This window comes from Rhinolophus sinicus, chromosome 1 (assembly GCF_057876585.1).
Source record: "Rhinolophus sinicus isolate RSI-liver-muscle chromosome 1, RSI-T2T, whole genome shotgun sequence".
Taxonomy (NCBI): domain Eukaryota; kingdom Metazoa; phylum Chordata; class Mammalia; order Chiroptera; family Rhinolophidae; genus Rhinolophus; species Rhinolophus sinicus.
In genome coordinates this window covers 155996553-156014303 of record NC_142501.1, presented here as the reverse complement: position 1 = coordinate 156014303, position 17751 = coordinate 155996553, and the positions used below count along the sequence as shown (strand labels likewise).

Sequence of the window (17751 nt, the reverse complement as noted above, 5' to 3'; positions counted from 1 at the left end):
TTTCTGGAGATTGGGAGTGGGGCTATAAATTCCAAGCTTCGATTCGTGGTTTGGTCTTTCTGATGACCAGTCCCCATCCAGAAGCCATTCAGACCCCATTCATAGTGACCTCATTAGAACAAAAGATGCTCCTAGTGCTCTTAGTACTTAGGAATTTAAAAGGGTTTTAAAGGAGCTCTGTGCCAGGAATCATCAGTATATATACTTCCTGTGATCTCATAGCTCTTAACCAGTGTATGTCTTTTTCAAGGTACGTATAATTATACCATACAGATGAAGAAAATGAGTCAGATCAAGTAATTAACTGAATACTAGTAAGTTAACTCTAAAACCTATATTTTATATACTTTATATACGATATCATAAAAGGAAGCATAGGACTCTAAAGCCAGAAAGGCCAAGTAATAGCTATGACCTTGAGAAAGTTACTTCTTTGTCAGTTGCCTTATCTTTAAAATATGGATAATAGAATTTACCACATGAGCTATTGTGAGGAAAAAGGAAGTACAAAGTGCTTACAAAAGTACCATAGCACTCTGTCGGTGTTTTTATTTCTAACCTCCCTCTTAATTTAGAAGAGTACCACCTCACAAAGTTTTTGTAAAGATTAAATGAGGTGATACATATCTAGTACATGGCAAATATTTAATAAATACTAACCATTAATCATCTCTGCATCTGCAGCAGTTAGCACAATGTTTAATGAATAAACAGTGACATGTTAAGATAAATTTTTTGCTTCCCGTCACTAGTCCTCATTTCCTTCCCTGGCATCGTCCTAAATATTTCGAAGTTTACCATCTCAATATCTGTCTCCTACTATAAAGACCAGAGCAACTTAAGAAAAATGTAACTTTGTTATCACCTGAAGTTGTCACTTACCTACTAGAATCACACCAAATTTTCAGCAAATGGAGTGTACAAACAGCAACCGCTGCAAGTTAGCAGTACAGAATGGGAAATGGAATTTTCCCCCATTTACCACATTAGGGACTATTAGAAAATATTCACAATATAATAAAGGCATATCTCTTTCTACTTTTAACCAAAGTTCCTCTTCATTCCTAAGCTTTTACTACATAGTGTACAAAATCCTGAAGTTAACATTAAACCTATTTATTAATAAGTATCCTGCTCAAGAATTACACTTAGGTAAATGAAATAATGCCAGACTATTTTATAGGCTATCTTGCAAATAAGATGACTGCCAAAGGTGCATTCTCTTCACTTTACGTGAAAAATTATATAAAACTGTTCTAAGTTTGACAGTTGCTCCACAACTATCTGAAATTTTTCTAGGCTACTACTTGACAGGATATTGGAGAACTTTTTTCAACACCATCTTTTTCCCATGCACCTGCAAAAATTGAAGGATAAATTGGACAATAAGGCAAACAAATTTCCCCGTTGACAAGAATTTTTAAAATTTAAGATTAGGTATTATACATTAACACAATCACTTCACCAGTTAAAAATTAAATTTATTGATCTACAATCATTACCAAAAAAAAAGTAAACACTTTACTTAAGCTTAATGCTCTTTTTAACTCCTGCACGAATGCCAGATAGTTCACCACTATAACGTTGCTCTTCTCTACGAACTTCACGAACCTGGCCTCTCCTGCGAATTTTGGCTCTTCTGAACTTCTCCCGGTGTTTTACTCTGGGATTGCGATCAATCTTCTTTCTCCTGGGTGTAAGTCCCCTGTTTTTAGCAATCTGATAGGTAATGGCTCTCTTTGCATTTTGATCTTCAAGAGCCTGTTCTTCAGTACTACTTTCTTCTTTCTTTCTCTTTAACTTATGCCTGTCTTCAATTTCTTTGTAATATTGCAGTGCAGCTTCTTCATCAAAATCGGAATCAGAAAGATCTGTAACAGCCGAGGCAGCAGCAGCAACAACAGTCCCTGAAACAGATTTTGGCTTGGCCTTGGTGGATTTTGCTTTTGGATTCAATTCTTTCTTTCCAGCATCATCTTTAAATGTGAGTAGATGACGAATCTCAGAGGACAACTTCTGATCCACAACTGACAGCTTGTTGATCAAAGTTCGGTAGGTAACAAGCCTTTCTATGACAGGATGTCCATGTGCAGGGACTCTCCTAGCTTTCAGGATCAAATAAAAACTGATGTTGGAGCAGTAATTCAAATAGAGGTTGTACTTGGTCCTCAGGTATTGGCTTCCCTTTCCAGGTGGAATGACCCCTTGCTCCACCAACTGTAACAATGGCTCCAGCTCATCCTTTACCTCTGTCAATTTAACTTGCAGGTCTTCAATCAGCTCCAAGAGCTCTGGGGATTCTTTCCTCAGCATCTTCAACTTCTCTTTCACCGAAACTTTCGCCAAATCCTTCACAACCCGTGTCTCAGCCTCATCTACCTGAGGTACCGGTTTTGCAAAGGCCTCCACCCAGGTGACCCCAAAATCATCTTCCTGCAGGGCTTGGGCTAGGCGCCGCTGAATGAGTTGTGCCTCCTCCTCCTCCTCTTTTTCCTCCTCCTCCACTTCGTGACTCTGCCGGCCTCGGGACTTGGAACCATAGTCCGTGTCATAGTAAAGTTTTTTCCTCTGACCCCACGACAAACTGGGATCCACAGAGGCCTCAACTTCACTCTGCACGGAGCTGCCACCATCGTCATCGTCATCCTCCTCATCCCCCGCACTCTCTCCATCTTCGTCGTCCTCATCAGCAACGTCTAGGGCTAGCACCTCCTCCTCCTCCTCCTCGCCATCCTCCTCCTCGTCCCCACTCTCTAGTTCGCTCCAGCCCTTAGCCAAGGTGGCTCGAGATCGGGCCTCATGGAAATCATCTACCTTATCTTGGTAGTAGCTGGAGTCCCCTGGTGAGGGTGGCAATTCTAAATCGTCTTCCTTTTCGTCCGCTGGGCCGCCACCTGCCTTAGCTCGCACAGCTGCCCACTTGGCCGCTCCGCGCCGCCGGGATCTCCCCACCATTGCTCGTGGCCTCAGGTTCGGGTTTTCTGCCACCTCAGCCCTCTGCGCACGAGCCACGCGTTCCAGCAACACGCCTCTCGAAACAGCCACGCGACCTCGTAACACGCGAATATGCCGGCGCTCCGGTCGCCGGCAGGAATTTCTACCTCCTTCCGGCCCCCAGGATGCTCTTCGTGTGGCGTATGAACCAGGACTTCCGCTGGGTCCCGCAGGCCTAGTCACGTTAACAGCTACTGCTTTTTCCGCTTTGCCCTTTAACGTCAATCTATTCCAGTGAATGAAAATCGTTCCGTGTAGGAACAACAGGTATAGGAAGCTCAGTTCCGTAGAGGCCTTTGCGGAAACTTCTGTTCATACTTTCGCGAGCCTGGGCGTGGCGGGGGTGGGGGCAGTATCGCGAGGGAACCGCGAGGCGAGGTCGCCGGGACCAGTAGAGGGCGCTCTGCCTCCACTCCTAGAAGAGGCCCCGGGACTGTGCAATGAGCTGTACTGCGCATGAACCGGGCGTCTCCGACTTGGAGTGAAATGCGGGTGTGTAAGATTTCCCTGTTTACTGGCATTGTTTTATAGTCTCCGCTTATTAGTGTGGAAGTTAATCAGGTTGTTTTTTTCTTTCCCCAGCGTCCGAATACTTTTTCTGGGCACCATAGCCTGAGGCGCTGCGGTGCCGCTGGACTGGAGAATCCTGGCGAGAGCGCAGACCGGGCCTCAGGGCGGGTGTGTTAACCCTTCTCCAGATGCCTGCCCGCTGGGCTCGGTGACTCCACGGGGATTTAACTCTCCGAGGAACTCAAAAGTTGGCTGCAGAAGGCCCCAGGATTTTTCTTCCTGTTAGTGGAGAAGATTCATTCTTAAAGATTCTTTGGAAATGACACATTGAATTGTCAAGGCTGTACCCTTTATTCATTTATTCTTCAACATTTATGCACGAGGCAGCGTGTTAGGCTTTGGGAGTACAATGGGCAAAAACAGTCCCGTACTCGTGGAACTTGCGGTCTAGCAGGGGACCAAGTAATCATGGAAAACATGCCAAATTATAACTGGAGTAAGTACTGTGGGCCTTTTGTCTAGTGTTAACCCAGCCCTCATCCGCTGAGAACACTTAACATGGCTTTTACATCACTCTCTCATAGGTGCCATCCTTCTTACTTAGGTAGGGTGTAGTACTATCCCCTGACCTTGGAAAACTTCTGTTTTGAAGAGACAGCTTAAGCGTCACCTCTTTGGTCTCCTTTAATTCCTTTAGTTGTGTTTTTCTCAGTTCTTCTCTTATCACCTAGTAGATCTCTACAAACACTGATTTGCAAGCATCCAGTACAGTGTCTGGCACAGAGTATGTGTTGAATCAAGACTTGTTTAATGAATAAGTATTGAAATTACAGTATTTGATTATATGTCTGTCTCAGGTGCTACATAAAATAGAGTGAATGATGTGTAAGACTGCAAACAACTCTAAGGGAGATAACCTGAGTTGGAATGGATTTTAGGACTCATTAATTCCACCTACATACTTTTATTTTACATACATGGAAACAGACTCAGGGAGATTACACTAGTAAATCTGGCACAGAAATCGGAGAGTGCTCCCACAGCAGGCTTTCACAGTCAGCTGTTATCAGTCCTTTGCCTTTACAATGTGAATGAGTTTCAGAACTGTTACAGAGAGTGTGTTTGCTGGGTGAATGAGAGAAACCAAGAGCACAGATTAAAGTATTACTATTTGAGGAGGAGAGTGGTAATAAGGGAAGAATTAGGCAAACTTGTCTTTGGAAGTATTACTAGAGCTAGAAGCATGAAAAGACTGTCTTATAACCTTAGAATAATTCAAGATTTAAGTTTTCAGACGTTACGTATGGTAGGTTCAGAGTTAGTATTATGATACCTTCAAATATAGGTTTTGGGAGCTAACCTTTTGATACGTTGCTAAAATTAATGGTGACATACAATTTCTTTGCAGAAAGTACGTGTCATTAAGTTAAGAAAAATAATACAAATTTTTAGAAAAGAGGCATTTCTAACTAAACATTGTCAAAGTGCTAAAAGTTACCTTACACATTTGAAAACCTTTACAAAAATATTTCAGAAAATACAATTTTATGAATAAAAAAGATGTGGATAAAAATGTTATGTTCTGCTTTGCCCTCGCAGAATTCATTTTTGAATGTGAATTTTAATATATTTTGTCATTCAACAAGTATTAACTGCTTACTAACTGTAGCAGAATGCAGCATACTGTAGTAGATCCAAAGGTGAAGTAGCCACAGTGTCTTCCCTCAAGGAACTTATAGTCAGGTAGAAAAGAAAAGATGCATGCAGAATATTAAAATACAGGTAGTATGTGATGTAAGCCTAGTGCTGTGAGAGATTGGAGGGGTGAGATTGCCTCTGGATTGTTATTCTAGAAATATTGTTTAATGTAAGCTGGAACTGTAATTATATCCTTGTTTTAAACGTACTATTGAATTTTCATAATGTCTAAATACTAAGTTTTATTTAGGCATATTTAGTTTTATTTATTTTTATTGAACATTATTTGAGACTTTATAGTCATACTTCAGGACCAAAATGCATAACTATTATAGAGAAGTTAGAAAAATATGTTGGATATTTTTAATAGGAGTTATCACATTGCTCTAATACTGTTTAGTTTATACTACACATTACATTAACTATTTAGAATAGAGTTGCAATATCTAATGCATATTCAGAGAGTGTTGTATTCTAATAGTCTCAGATTTTTGATAAAGAACAGTTAAAGCCAATTATTCAATTCCAGTAGCTCCCATGGACTAATCTTACATAGTCTAATCTTATAATTATATCCCATTTAGGTGAGGAATTATTTTCTTATAACGTTGTATTGCTGTAAAGACAGATTAATAGCTTTATTATACCATAACCTGATGTCAATTAAAAAAGAAAAGCACTGAGTCCCCAGAGAAAATGAATAAATATTAAATAACATTTGATATTTAACTATTACATTTGTGGCAACTATAATTTATCATCAACTGGAATTTTTTAATCACATTATTGTTATACCTGGCTCAGGATTTAGCAAGTTACACATAATGAGGGCCAAGTTTTTTTTTCAAAGAATACTCTTTTGCCTTATTCTAAGCCCTTTAGGAGGTTTTCTGACTATGGCAGGTAGGGGTTTGTGAATGACGCACTGATATTAGGATACTCTGTGTGTTAAAGGTATACTACCACCAGGTTAGCTTAAATTGATCTCATTTTCCCCCTAGACTATTGTAGCAATAATAATAATAGCTAACATTGAGAGCAGTTATTATGTGTAGGTACTGTTATAAGCTCTTGACATTCAACCCTGTGAGGGAGATACTATGATAATCTCTAATTTAGGAAACTGAGGCACATGGACACTAAATGAGGTCACAGGCTAGTAAATGGTAGAATAGATTTGAACCCAGTCTGGCTTCAGAATCTACACTGTACTGTAGCTAACACTGGCTTTCAAATATTCCCTTAGTAGCTCTTCTCGTTCCCAGTCTTTGCTGGGAACATTTGATTCAGTATTATCACATATATCGTCCTAGAATACTGTTTCCATCGTCCCACACCCTTGTTCTAAAACTTTCAATGACTCTCAGTTACTATAAAGTTCACAGCACACACAGTCCTCCCACAGTCTTGCCTCAAAGCAACCTTTCCCACCGTACCTTTCATTAACCCCCTACTGAAACTTTACATTCTGATTTAAGTGCTCTATCACTCTTTATTCCCCAAGCATTGCTTTGCAATTTTCTCCTCTGTCCTTTTGCTCATATGTTCAGCGTTCTCATAATTACCTATGCCGGAGATTTACAAATCATTACAGACATCTTTTTGGTTAACAAAGAAATTCTCACACAGGTCCTATGTGATGGTACCTGTATGAGGCTGTTTGAAAAGCCATTATTGACAGCAGGGAGTTGGAGACAACCTGGAGGCCCATCCATGGGAGAGCAGATCAGTAAACTGTCATGGGTAAGCAGCATGAAATTTAGGAGCATAGAGTGACCATACATACTGGTTTGCCTACTACAGCCCTTATTAACCTGTTATTCCAGTGTAATTACACTCATGATTTTAGATGATAAATTATATGGTCATCTTAACTACACAGTAATTGGAAACAGTAGATTATAGATATCCACATAGCAACATGAGTGGTTCTCAAAAGCAATGTGCTTAGGGTGGAAAGTAAAAAATGAGATATGTAATATAATAAATACCACTCACATAAATACAATAACATGTTTTGTAAGAACATATACCAACAAAATAATGCCCGTTAAATATAAAATAAACAGTTCTTATGGAGGGGTAAAGAAGAATGGGATGAGGCTTGGAGATTAGAAGGAATAGGAAAGGAACCTGCCATGGACCAATAATGAGAATGTGCCAGGAACTGAGAATAATTAACTGTTTGCGTCTGAGGTTCAATTACAAAACAAGTAGACAAAAAACGACGATCTAGGCCCCTAACTTAAAGTCCTTTAAAAGCTTCCAACATCTATAGGATTAGTTCACATTTCTTATGACTTGACTCCTGCAGACATCTTTAACTTCACATCTTACCACACTCTCGCTGCCGCCATGTGTGGCATAGCCGTGTGTGTGTGTGTTTATATTAGGTTGATGCAAAAGTAATTGCGATTTAAATGGGTAAAAATAACTGCAAAAACCACAATTACTTTTGCACCGACCTAATATATATAATAGGCTAAGAGCTAAAGCCTTTATTCTAGAGAAAATGAGAGCTGACTAAAAAAAATTTATATGAACTATGTTTCAAAAGACCTTCACTATCAAAGCTGTAATTATTAAATCAATAATAACGGTGCCAAAAAATGTATACACATGACTTGTATTCACCTTTTGTTATCAGTATATATTATTACAATTTTAATACAGTTTTTTCCTTTCCTAAAATGTGTATACATCATTTTGGTGGCACCCTCTGTATATAAATAATTATATCTGCAGGTTTCCTCATGAACCTTGTGCAGGCTGTGCTCTTTCCTCCCTCCTTTCCTTTGCACATGTTTCTACTTTCTAGAGAATTTTTATTCATCCTTTAAAACTAATTTTAAATATCACCTTAAAAGCCTTTCCTGGCCTCAGCAGGGTGAAGAACTTCCTCTGTTGCATTCCCACATTTTATACATAGCTCTATTGATACTTACTGCTTTCCTTCCACCAAGTCTACAAGCCCCAGTAAGTCTGGATCCAAGTAGTCATTTTTTAAATCCTAGAAATTAGGTGAGTGTCAGCATATCAAAATAGTAGCCTTTAACAATGAATTGCAGTGTCTTTTGTGCTTCTCTAGTCATCAGCACATTTTTTAAAAAATTAACAATAGCATTTAAAAGACGAAGTATTTAATACATAGCTTTTGTGAACTTAAGCTAATAGTTAAATGTGCATTTACTTTTTATCCCAGCATGACAGACTAGGTTTTCACAACTGACGTTGTCAAATAAATAGTTTTGTTTTTTTTTTCTTTTTTTTTGCTCAGAGAAGTAGTAATAGTTAAAATAATTTGATATGAGTAATAATGGGAAAATGTATTCTTGGTGTTCATTGCTATAACTTATTTAGATAATTTAATATAATCACAGAAACTCTTTGAACTATTTTTGGGTGCAAAAAAAGAAAGATTATTTTTAGGTGTATGTGAGAAAATGGAAAAGATGAAGTGTAGTTGCCATCTGCTTTCATTTCTGTTGGAAACCACTTACTCTGAAAGCAGTAGGTTGTAGATTCTTTTTGCAACTAAAGTCTGTATCTATTTAAAGACACAAAAATCCTAGAAGTGATTTGGAAGGAAAATATAGAACTTCTACTGAAATATGGGCTAAACATATGAACCCTTCTACGCTTTTAGTTAAAAATGACTTGGTTTGGTGGCTTTAATGACATCATGAAGAATTTAATGAAATTGTGAGATTGCTTTCTCTTCCAAACTCTTATCCAATGAAATACTGTGTAATTATTTTCTAAACATTATTTTAACCCCTTTTTATTTTTTCTTGTCATGAGGAACCCTTTAGATACAATTATTTTAATATTCGTTATTGATCCAATGATAATTATAGTTTTGATGGTGAAGATCTTTTGAAATACAGGTTACGTAAATTTTTTTTCTTTAGTCACTCCTCATTCTCTATAGCATAAATCCTTACCTCTTAGCTTACTGTGGGGGCCTACCTTTATCTGGCCCCAACTTATTTTTCCAGTTGCTTTCCTACTACTTTCCTTGAGAAGTTCTACATTCTAGCCAAACTCCAATAAGCATTCTGCTTCTCTTTTTGAGATTTCTTTCTCCTGGCCTTTGCTTAGACTGCCCCACATCTCTATTCTTAATGGCCTTCAAAGCCCAGCTAAAATGTCTTCTCCAGGATATATTCTCTGATATGCTTCCTTCCATTAGCATCTACTGGCCCTTTAACGCTTCCTATGTTAGGATTTTAAAACATTTTCTCTATTGTGTTAAAACTACAGGTATTTATATACTTATCTTTCCTACCAGATATATCACCATTCATCTCTGTAACCCTTACAGTATCTAATACAGTTAATTATACTTAGTAAGTACTGATAGTTAATCAAATGAGAGTTAAATTGAATTTTCTTAAATTTCAAAAAGGTATTAAAGTGAGTAAAAACAACCTAAGAATTTAGTAAGCTACCTGCAAATGTGACATTAATCTATATCTATTTTTGGTATGAAGAGATAACTTAGATTTTATGCTAAGAGCAGTGGTGAACCTTTGGAGGGTTTTAAACAGGATAAGAGTAGAGAATTGATGGAAAGGTAAAATTATAGGTAGTGTGAGGCTGTTACAGTCATCTGGGTGATAAATTTTAGTGTCTAAACTAGGGCCCTGGGAATAAGGATATAAAAAAGTGGACAGATTAATTGCTATTTAAGAGATGGTATTATAGGACTTAGTGTCTGATTAAGTATGAGGGGTGAGGAATTACAGTGACTCCCAGGTTTTCTTGGACAACTGAGTGGATGATGGTACTGTCCACTAAGACAGAAAACCCGGGAGGGAAGAGGTTAGCAGCGTGCAGGAAACGGGAAAATAAGTTTGGACATGCTGCATTTGAATTGTCTGTGAAGAGGTTCAAGTGTCTAATGTTTTCTAGACAGTAGGATGTACGTGTTTGAAGCTGGGGAGAAATATCTGAACTGGAGAAGAGATTTGGGGGTCTTCCACATTCAGTGGAACATGGGATTCTATTAGATACTTAACTAAAACAACAACAACGACAAAATAAGGTTTGGGGTTGTTTTTACTTAAGTAGCTAGCACACATGAACGAGTAGACCAGAAGGGATATAGTGCCTGTTTGCCACTACGGTTATAGGACTATCTATCACCAAGTGTCAGATTTAAAGGTTTAGATTAATGAATGAGCTATATGTAATTAAATGTCTAAACCTATTCAAATTTAAGACCTCTCAACTTACCCTGTGAAACTAATCCATTAAAGATGACCACCACCACCAAAAAAATTCATCTGAATAAAGCCTCTATGTGTACTCAACTCACACTTTTTATCATGTCCAAAAGTTTTAATACCTGTCTGGGCTTTCTCCACTTGCTATTGTCAGTGTCATTGAATATTTTGGGAGATACAATTATGCATGAGGGACTATACTCAGTACTTGAAGTACATGATCTTATCTAATTCTCACACTGTGTCTATAAGAACGGCACCATTATTCCTGTTTTCACAGGCGAGGCTCAGAAATGTAATTTGCCCAAGGTTATGTAGCTGGTGGTTAAACCCAAGTCTTTCTCACTTTGAAGTTGTTTTTCTGAACCATTTTATTATACTATTTCCTAGTTTATAGTTTTATCACTAATGAAAAACTTGTATGGCCCAGAGACCTACGCTTCAAGGTGTATTGAAAAAACTTGGCACTTCAGATTGATAGATTAAGATTACTCAGAGATATAGTATCAATATCAACCAATATAAAGGCAGAAAAATAGGAGAATCAGAAGGCATCACCCATACTGAATCTTTGTAGTTTTGTTTTGGAACGTGGGAAAGCATGAATGTAGTAGATGTGTATAGGCAAATAAGCATAAAGTATAATTAGGATATCATTTAGAGATTGGTCTGTTGTTCCTTCATTGATTAATTTGGGCAGATTTATTCTAGTTTTTGTTTTGTTTGGTTTTTGCTTCTGTACTTTTGGTAAAATTATTTATTCACTGTAAATTATTTTCTTTGGCCTTATTTTTGTCTGTACTGACGACCGTATCAGAACATTCCTTCACACTGTGATTGTGAACTACTACAATTTATGTTCTACACTCTATGTTATACAATATTTAAAATAACAGTGAACACATTACTTAAGAGTTTCCTCTTATATTAATCACTAATCTTTTGATATGTTTGAAAACTTATTTCATGTTGCTCAGGAACTGAATGAAGATATTTAATAATCAAGTATAATGTTACAGTTGTCTATATAAACTCACTACTCTACAACCATATCGTATAATAACACCAAATTTACATTCATGTAAAATATTTTAATTTTGCATAGTACCCAGCACCATACTAGAAGTTTAAGAGTAGTCATGTTGAAACATAAAATATATGGTTTCTGGACTCATATTGCCATGTAGAGCTTTCATTTCCTCAAATAGTCATGTTTTCTCTCAACTCTAAACTATCAATGTTATAGTCTCTCCTAGACCATATTTATCCCTTTTTTTGCCTGACTTTTATCATCTTTTAGTCTCAGCATGGATGTTAATTCCTCTGGGAAGCTTTCCTTGATCCTGCTGCTCTCCCCATTACCCCCGACCCCAACATCTGTGCTTCTAAGGCACATTGTACTTTGTCATCATGTAAATATATGTTATCATTACCCAATAGACTGTAAACCCAACTGACCCAAGGTCATACCTATCTTGTTCACGTGTGTCCCTGCCACATAGAGTAGATGTTAATACATTTGTTAAAGAAAGAATAAATGTTTGAATGACCATTTGAATCAGAGCCAGGTAAGCAGCATTAGCCTTACAGACCACAAAAACATTGCTATAATAGCAACTTTATTTCAGTGTCTTAAAGAAAAATTCTTTTAAATAAAAATACATGGTTGCCCCAATTACATAAGGAAATTACCCAAAAAGATAGCTATTTTAATTTCCTATTGGAGCTATAATAAATTACCACAAACTTAGTGGTTTATAACAATACAAATTTATTGTCCTTACAGTTCTGTAGGTGAGAAATCTGACATGGTCTCATTGGGCTAATATCAAGGTGTCAGCAGGGGTGCGTTCCTCCTGGAGGCCCTAGGGGAGATTCTGTTTCCTTGACTTTTCCAGCTTCTAGATGCTGCCTGCATTCCGCCTTATGCCTTTTTCCTTCAACTTCAAAGTGAGCAGTGCAGGATCTTCATACCTCTCTCTCTTTCACTGACTCTCCTGCCTTCCTTTTTCTCTTACAAGGACCCTTGTGATTACATTGGACCCATCTGAATAATCCAGGATAATATCCCCATCTGAAGGTCAGCTGATGAGCAGTAACCTTAATTCCTTCTGCAACCTACAATCCTGCCTTGCCATGTAATGTAACATATTCACAGGTTCTGAGAATTATGACATGGACGTCTTCGATGGGCCACTATTCTGCCTCCTATAATAGCTTAGCATTTAAGTCAGTTTGAAAGAAGACATCTTTTCTCCACATTAAAAAAAATAATAGATACTAAAGTAATTCAGTGTTTATATGTTGCAGCCATGTTCTAGGTGCTTTACGTTTATTTTATTGATTCTTATAAAACCTATGAAATATGTATTACAGCCATGCTCATTTTATAGATGAAATTGAGGGAAAGAGAAGTTAAACAACTTACTAAAATCCTATTAGAATCCAGACAATCCAACTCCAGAGCCTTTGCTCTTTGTTTAGTAGGAAGATGGTAGATGGTGTAGATGTGTCTCTTAAGACCAATCCTTACAATGTAAAGTATTATGCTGTTTTAGGTATTTTAAATTACTTGAATATATGATATATTTATAATATAATGTTGCAAAGTTCACTGGGAAATAATCAATTGTTGCACACCTTTTGGGCCAAAGCAACTTATTTCTAACTCTGAAACAATTACTAAGATTGTCTTGAAAGAATGTGTCAGATATTTTTAAAATAATTGACTGGATATTCTCCACTATAGATTTATGCTTTCTCCTTGTTATTAGGGAAAACAGACGGTATGACACTTCCATATGATGTAAATACTGAATAGAAGAGTTAGAATAGAAAAATTTTATTTTCTCATCTATTTTCCTGAGTCTTATAGTCCCCCTTTGGTGTTTCCTCATATCCTTTTTTTTGGACTGCTAATTGCTACTGCTCTTTATGAACACCTCTCTGCATCTAGAAAGCATTAATTCAATATAGGATATAATTATATACATATGAAGAAAAGTGATAAAAATGTAAAGTAATATGTCAACTCATGTAAAATGACATAAAATAGAGATATAAGATGGATTTATTAGCAATGAAAAAACAGTAATATGGTGAACAGAATGGGATGACATTAGATGGGAAACTTACTAGAATTAGTTTTAAAAATTTTAGGATTTTGAAAAGGGTTGGCGGGAAGGGTTGGTGAGGAAAATGACAGACTGAAAAAGATTCTGAAACAGGAATTAGCTAATTATATACAGGAAAAGGAACCAGATATATTTGACTAGAGCAGAGGCTTACCCTAAAAATAGATTTGAATTTCCTTGAAGCAGTGAGGGACCACACCACAGGAGTCAGTGAATTGAAAGGAGCATAGTGTCGCTTGAGAAATTTCCTGGGAACCTTGTTTACTATTATATCTCTAGAGAAATTATGAAATCTAAACTGTTGCTTTTCAAATGAATTTTTGGAAACAGGCTCTTTGTAAATTAGGACCTGCCCAGAAGGTGGTATGGTGAGGGGACGAGCTCTGTATAATGGTCAAATGACTGACATGTCCTATCCCAAATAGCAATTCTCTGAAAAGTCCCTGCAGGTGCAAGTTTATTTAAAAACAACCACAACACAGGTGCAATTCTTCTTATAAACATTTAACCACAATACCCTATTCTGAAAGTCTATGTGGAAAGCCTTTGGGAAAAGAATTCAGTTTTTTTCCTCTTAATTTTTTAATTTTTAAAATAAATTTGAGTTGCAGCTTCTTTTTCATGTTTTGAATTCTTTGTTAATTTAGCTGTTGCCTCCTGCTATCTAAATATAAATTTTATATACACTGTGATTGGATACAGACACTTACTTGGAGAAATTCTGCATGCAAGAACCAAAATGTTTATGGTTAAAAAAATGTCAATTAGAAGAAATTTCTCCATATAGATGTGAAAGAAAGAATTGTGGCTCCTGGTGTTGTGGGAGGTGAAATGGACTGGAAGTTTGGAGGCCTGTGCTCCATCTTTAGCTTTCAAATGACTACAATTGATTCTAAAATTCAAAATAGATTCTAAACTTGTATAATTCAAACGGGGAAAAAAATGCCCCTTATAAAGAAGTGCATGGTGTCATCTACTCTGGTCCCCCCTTCACTGGGCGGCAGCTCCAGGGCCCTTCCTCATTGTGCTTGTCCTGCTCAGGACAAGCTCTGGCCTATCATGGCCGTTTAACTTGCTGTTTCCTTTCTTCTTGGACACACAGTTTAACTCTGTGGTAGGCAGAGTAATATCCCTCCAAAAATTGCATGCCCTAATCCCTAGGACCTGTGAATATGTTACCCATTACATAGCAAAAGAGACTACAGATGTGATTAAGGGTATGGGCCTTAAAATGGGGAGATTATCCTCGATTATGTGGGTCGGCCCAATGTAATCACATGAGCCCCCCAAAGCGGAGAACTTTCTTTAGCAGGAGGCAGGAGAGATGAAGCAAAAGCAGAGGTCAGAGAGATTTGAAGCATGAGAAGGACTTGGTCTGCTGCTAGCTGGCTTTGAAGATCAACGGGCCACTATTAAGGGAATGCTGTCAGCATTTAGAAGCTGAAAACAACCTCCAGCCCATAGCAGGTAAGGGAATGGGGACCTTGGCCCTAAAGCGACAAGAGACTGAATTCTGCCAACAATCTGAATGAGCCTGGAAATGGATTCTCTCCTGGAGCCTCATGATTAGAGCCCGCTGGCAGCAGTTTAGTTTCCACATTGTGAAAGTGAAGAACAGGGATTAGTCTCCCCAGACTTCTGACTTATAGAACTGTGATATAATACATTTGTGTTGTGTTAAGCCACTCAATTTGTGTTAATTTGTTATGGCAGCACAGAAAACTAGTACAGGCTCCTTCCCATTTGCTCCTGTTTCAGCCTAGATGTTCCCTCCTCACAGAGGAGGCCTTTCCTGAGTATGCCTTCTAAAGGAGACTGCCTCAATCCTAACCTTGGTGGTCTCTGTCACACTACTTTATTTCCTTCATTGCATTAATCACAAACTGTGATTATTATATTTATTTATCATTATTATTTTTTTTATCTGTCTTCCCCACTAGAGTATAATCTCTGGGAAGGCAGGGCCAGGTTGGTCATGGTTATCTATATCTTAGCATCAAGGGTACAACATATCAGGCACATATTAGGTCTGCAACGTACATTTGTTGAAAAATTGTTTTTGATTTAATAGTAAACAGGGTAACCCCAAATGGAGTAGTAGAGACTTTATGGCAAACCATGGTGTATCAACATCATGGAATATTACATAACTACTTCAAAGGTTAACATACATGTCTTCTATATCAACTTTGGAAATTGATATATATGTGTGACAAAAAGGAACACAAAATAGTTGGCATAAAAGTACAATTGTATGAAATGCATTTATATATGCTTTTAATGATTAGAATTTAATTTTGGAAATAAAGTTTAGTATTCTTAATTCTGAACTTAATACTATTTGCATATCATAACATGCAAAATGTGGGGTCATTGTTTAATTTTTTAAAAAGATTATTATTAAGAATATAGTTATCATGCAATATTATATTAGTTTCAGGTCTACACAATAGTTATTCAACATTATATACCTAAAGAAGTCAAGAAACCATCTTACTGTATTATGCTGTCACAATATTATTATTGGGTTGGTGCAAAAGTAATTGCAGTTTTTGCAATTATTTTTAACCTTTTAAACCACAATTACGTTTGCACCAACCTAATAACTATATTCCCTCTGCCGTACGTTACATCCCATGACTTACTTGTTTTATACCTGGAGATTTGGACCTCTTATTCCCCCTTCACCTGTCCCCCCTTTTTAATTTTTCAGTTACAGTTGACATTCAATATAATTTTACATTAATTTCAGGTGTACAGCATATGGTTACACATATAATTTAAGAAGTGATCCCCTTGACGAGTCTAGGGCCAGGGAGACTGTGCCACTGGGCCATTATTTAATTCTTAATCTACAAAGTAGATCCAGGGTTAAGATTCTGAAAGGGGAGAGACAGGCATGCATTGTTTGGAGTGATAATTAGTCTTTTTTTGGATAATGACTCAATTATTTTTAATTTCTTATGAATATGCAAGTTGTAAAGGATAATATAACAACACCTGTATACTATTAACTTGGTTTAAGAAATAAAACATTACAAATACAGTTGTTATAGCTGGTGTACTCCTTAACATTATTAAGCATATCTTTAAACTTTTGTTGATAGTTATTCTTGATAAGTTACATCGCTTTTGTGGAAATGGAGAGAGAGTGCTCTCCAGGAGTTTTGGGAAGTCCCCAGCTAGCCAGCCAGGATCTTGGGGGAGGAATAGATTGCAAGTCAGGTCAAGCTTTAGCTCACTGTTGTCATAGAAAAACTCCCTCTTTACTCTTGTAACTTTATGTACAACGGATTTGTGTAACTGAGTGATTATAGGATGTTTTGGGAGCTTTAGAAGGTTTAAAATTAAACGTAACAATTATGTATTCATTATACTGTGGATATATACACATAAAGAATTTTCCACTTTTGAATATTTTATGTTTCTTCACTTATCTTGGAGATCATTTTTGCTGTTAGCTTCTTTTGGCAGAAGACTTTTCCTCCAATAGGACCTTCCTTCAGTTTATTTTTCTGGGTCGATTCCAAAGTTATTTTTGTATTGTCGAGTGTCTCAAAGGCATAGAAGGTAGGGATACAGTACATACAGAGAAGGTGTAAAGGCTGTGTTCCTGATGACCCTGTAATATTTTAGGAGCTTTGTTTTTGGGGCTGTTTTGGGCAACACTAACCGTTACCAAAACTTTTTCATACAAAGTTTAAGGACAAATGGGAACAATAAATTGTCATACTAAATGCAGAATATAATCTATCAAAAGGAAAATCAAGGAAGTTCAGCTACATCTTGGATTTAAAGCCAAAAAAAATATCATCATCTCTTTTAAGTGTTTAAGCGGCAAGATGCCAGAATATCAAGGATCCTTTTATATTATTGAAGACTTTTAAGGGGAGAAATCACATGATATTAAAGATAGAGGCTAAGGAGAGATTGATTACTTATGGTAAGTGTTCATGCTATCCTTATGGACGAAAGGGAGAATTACAGTCTGTGTGGTAGTATGGTATTATATGCGTTAGCTTAAAATGAACTACTATACCTACAACGTGCTTATTAATGGGTTGGTGTAAGCTTAGAGGTGGCACTTTTGATGTATGCTGTAGAAGTCTATCTTCACCACTATCCCATTGAACATTTTTTCTTAATGACTTAAATAAGGATTCTGATGGCATGTGTATCAAGTTTGT

The 17751-nt window shown here is 37.1% G+C and overlaps 2 protein-coding genes across 3 annotated transcripts in view; one reads left to right on the top strand and one right to left on the bottom strand.

Annotated features, from left to right (window-relative positions):
- JCHAIN (joining chain of multimeric IgA and IgM) overlaps positions 1-17751 on the top strand; it is a 43451-nt gene that overhangs the window by 8744 nt on the left and 16956 nt on the right. Inside the window, exons 1-2 of one of the 2 annotated variants that reach the window (XM_019757095.3) lie at positions 3350-3486; positions 3577-4000. In XM_019757095.3, coding sequence (XP_019612654.1) covers positions 3973-4000 — 28 coding nt within the window. In that variant the 5' untranslated portion in view covers positions 3350-3486; positions 3577-3972. Of the gene's footprint in view, positions 1-3349; positions 3487-3576; positions 4001-17751 lie in introns of those variants that run through there. The other variant, XM_074324483.2, reaches the window with a different exon arrangement.
- On the bottom strand, positions 1461-3344 carry UTP3 (UTP3 small subunit processome component). Its single transcript, XM_019757093.3, has one exon. It carries the CDS (start codon positions 2953-2955, stop codon positions 1522-1524), a length of 1434 nt encoding a protein of 477 aa, XP_019612652.2. The 5' UTR covers positions 2956-3344; the 3' UTR covers positions 1461-1521.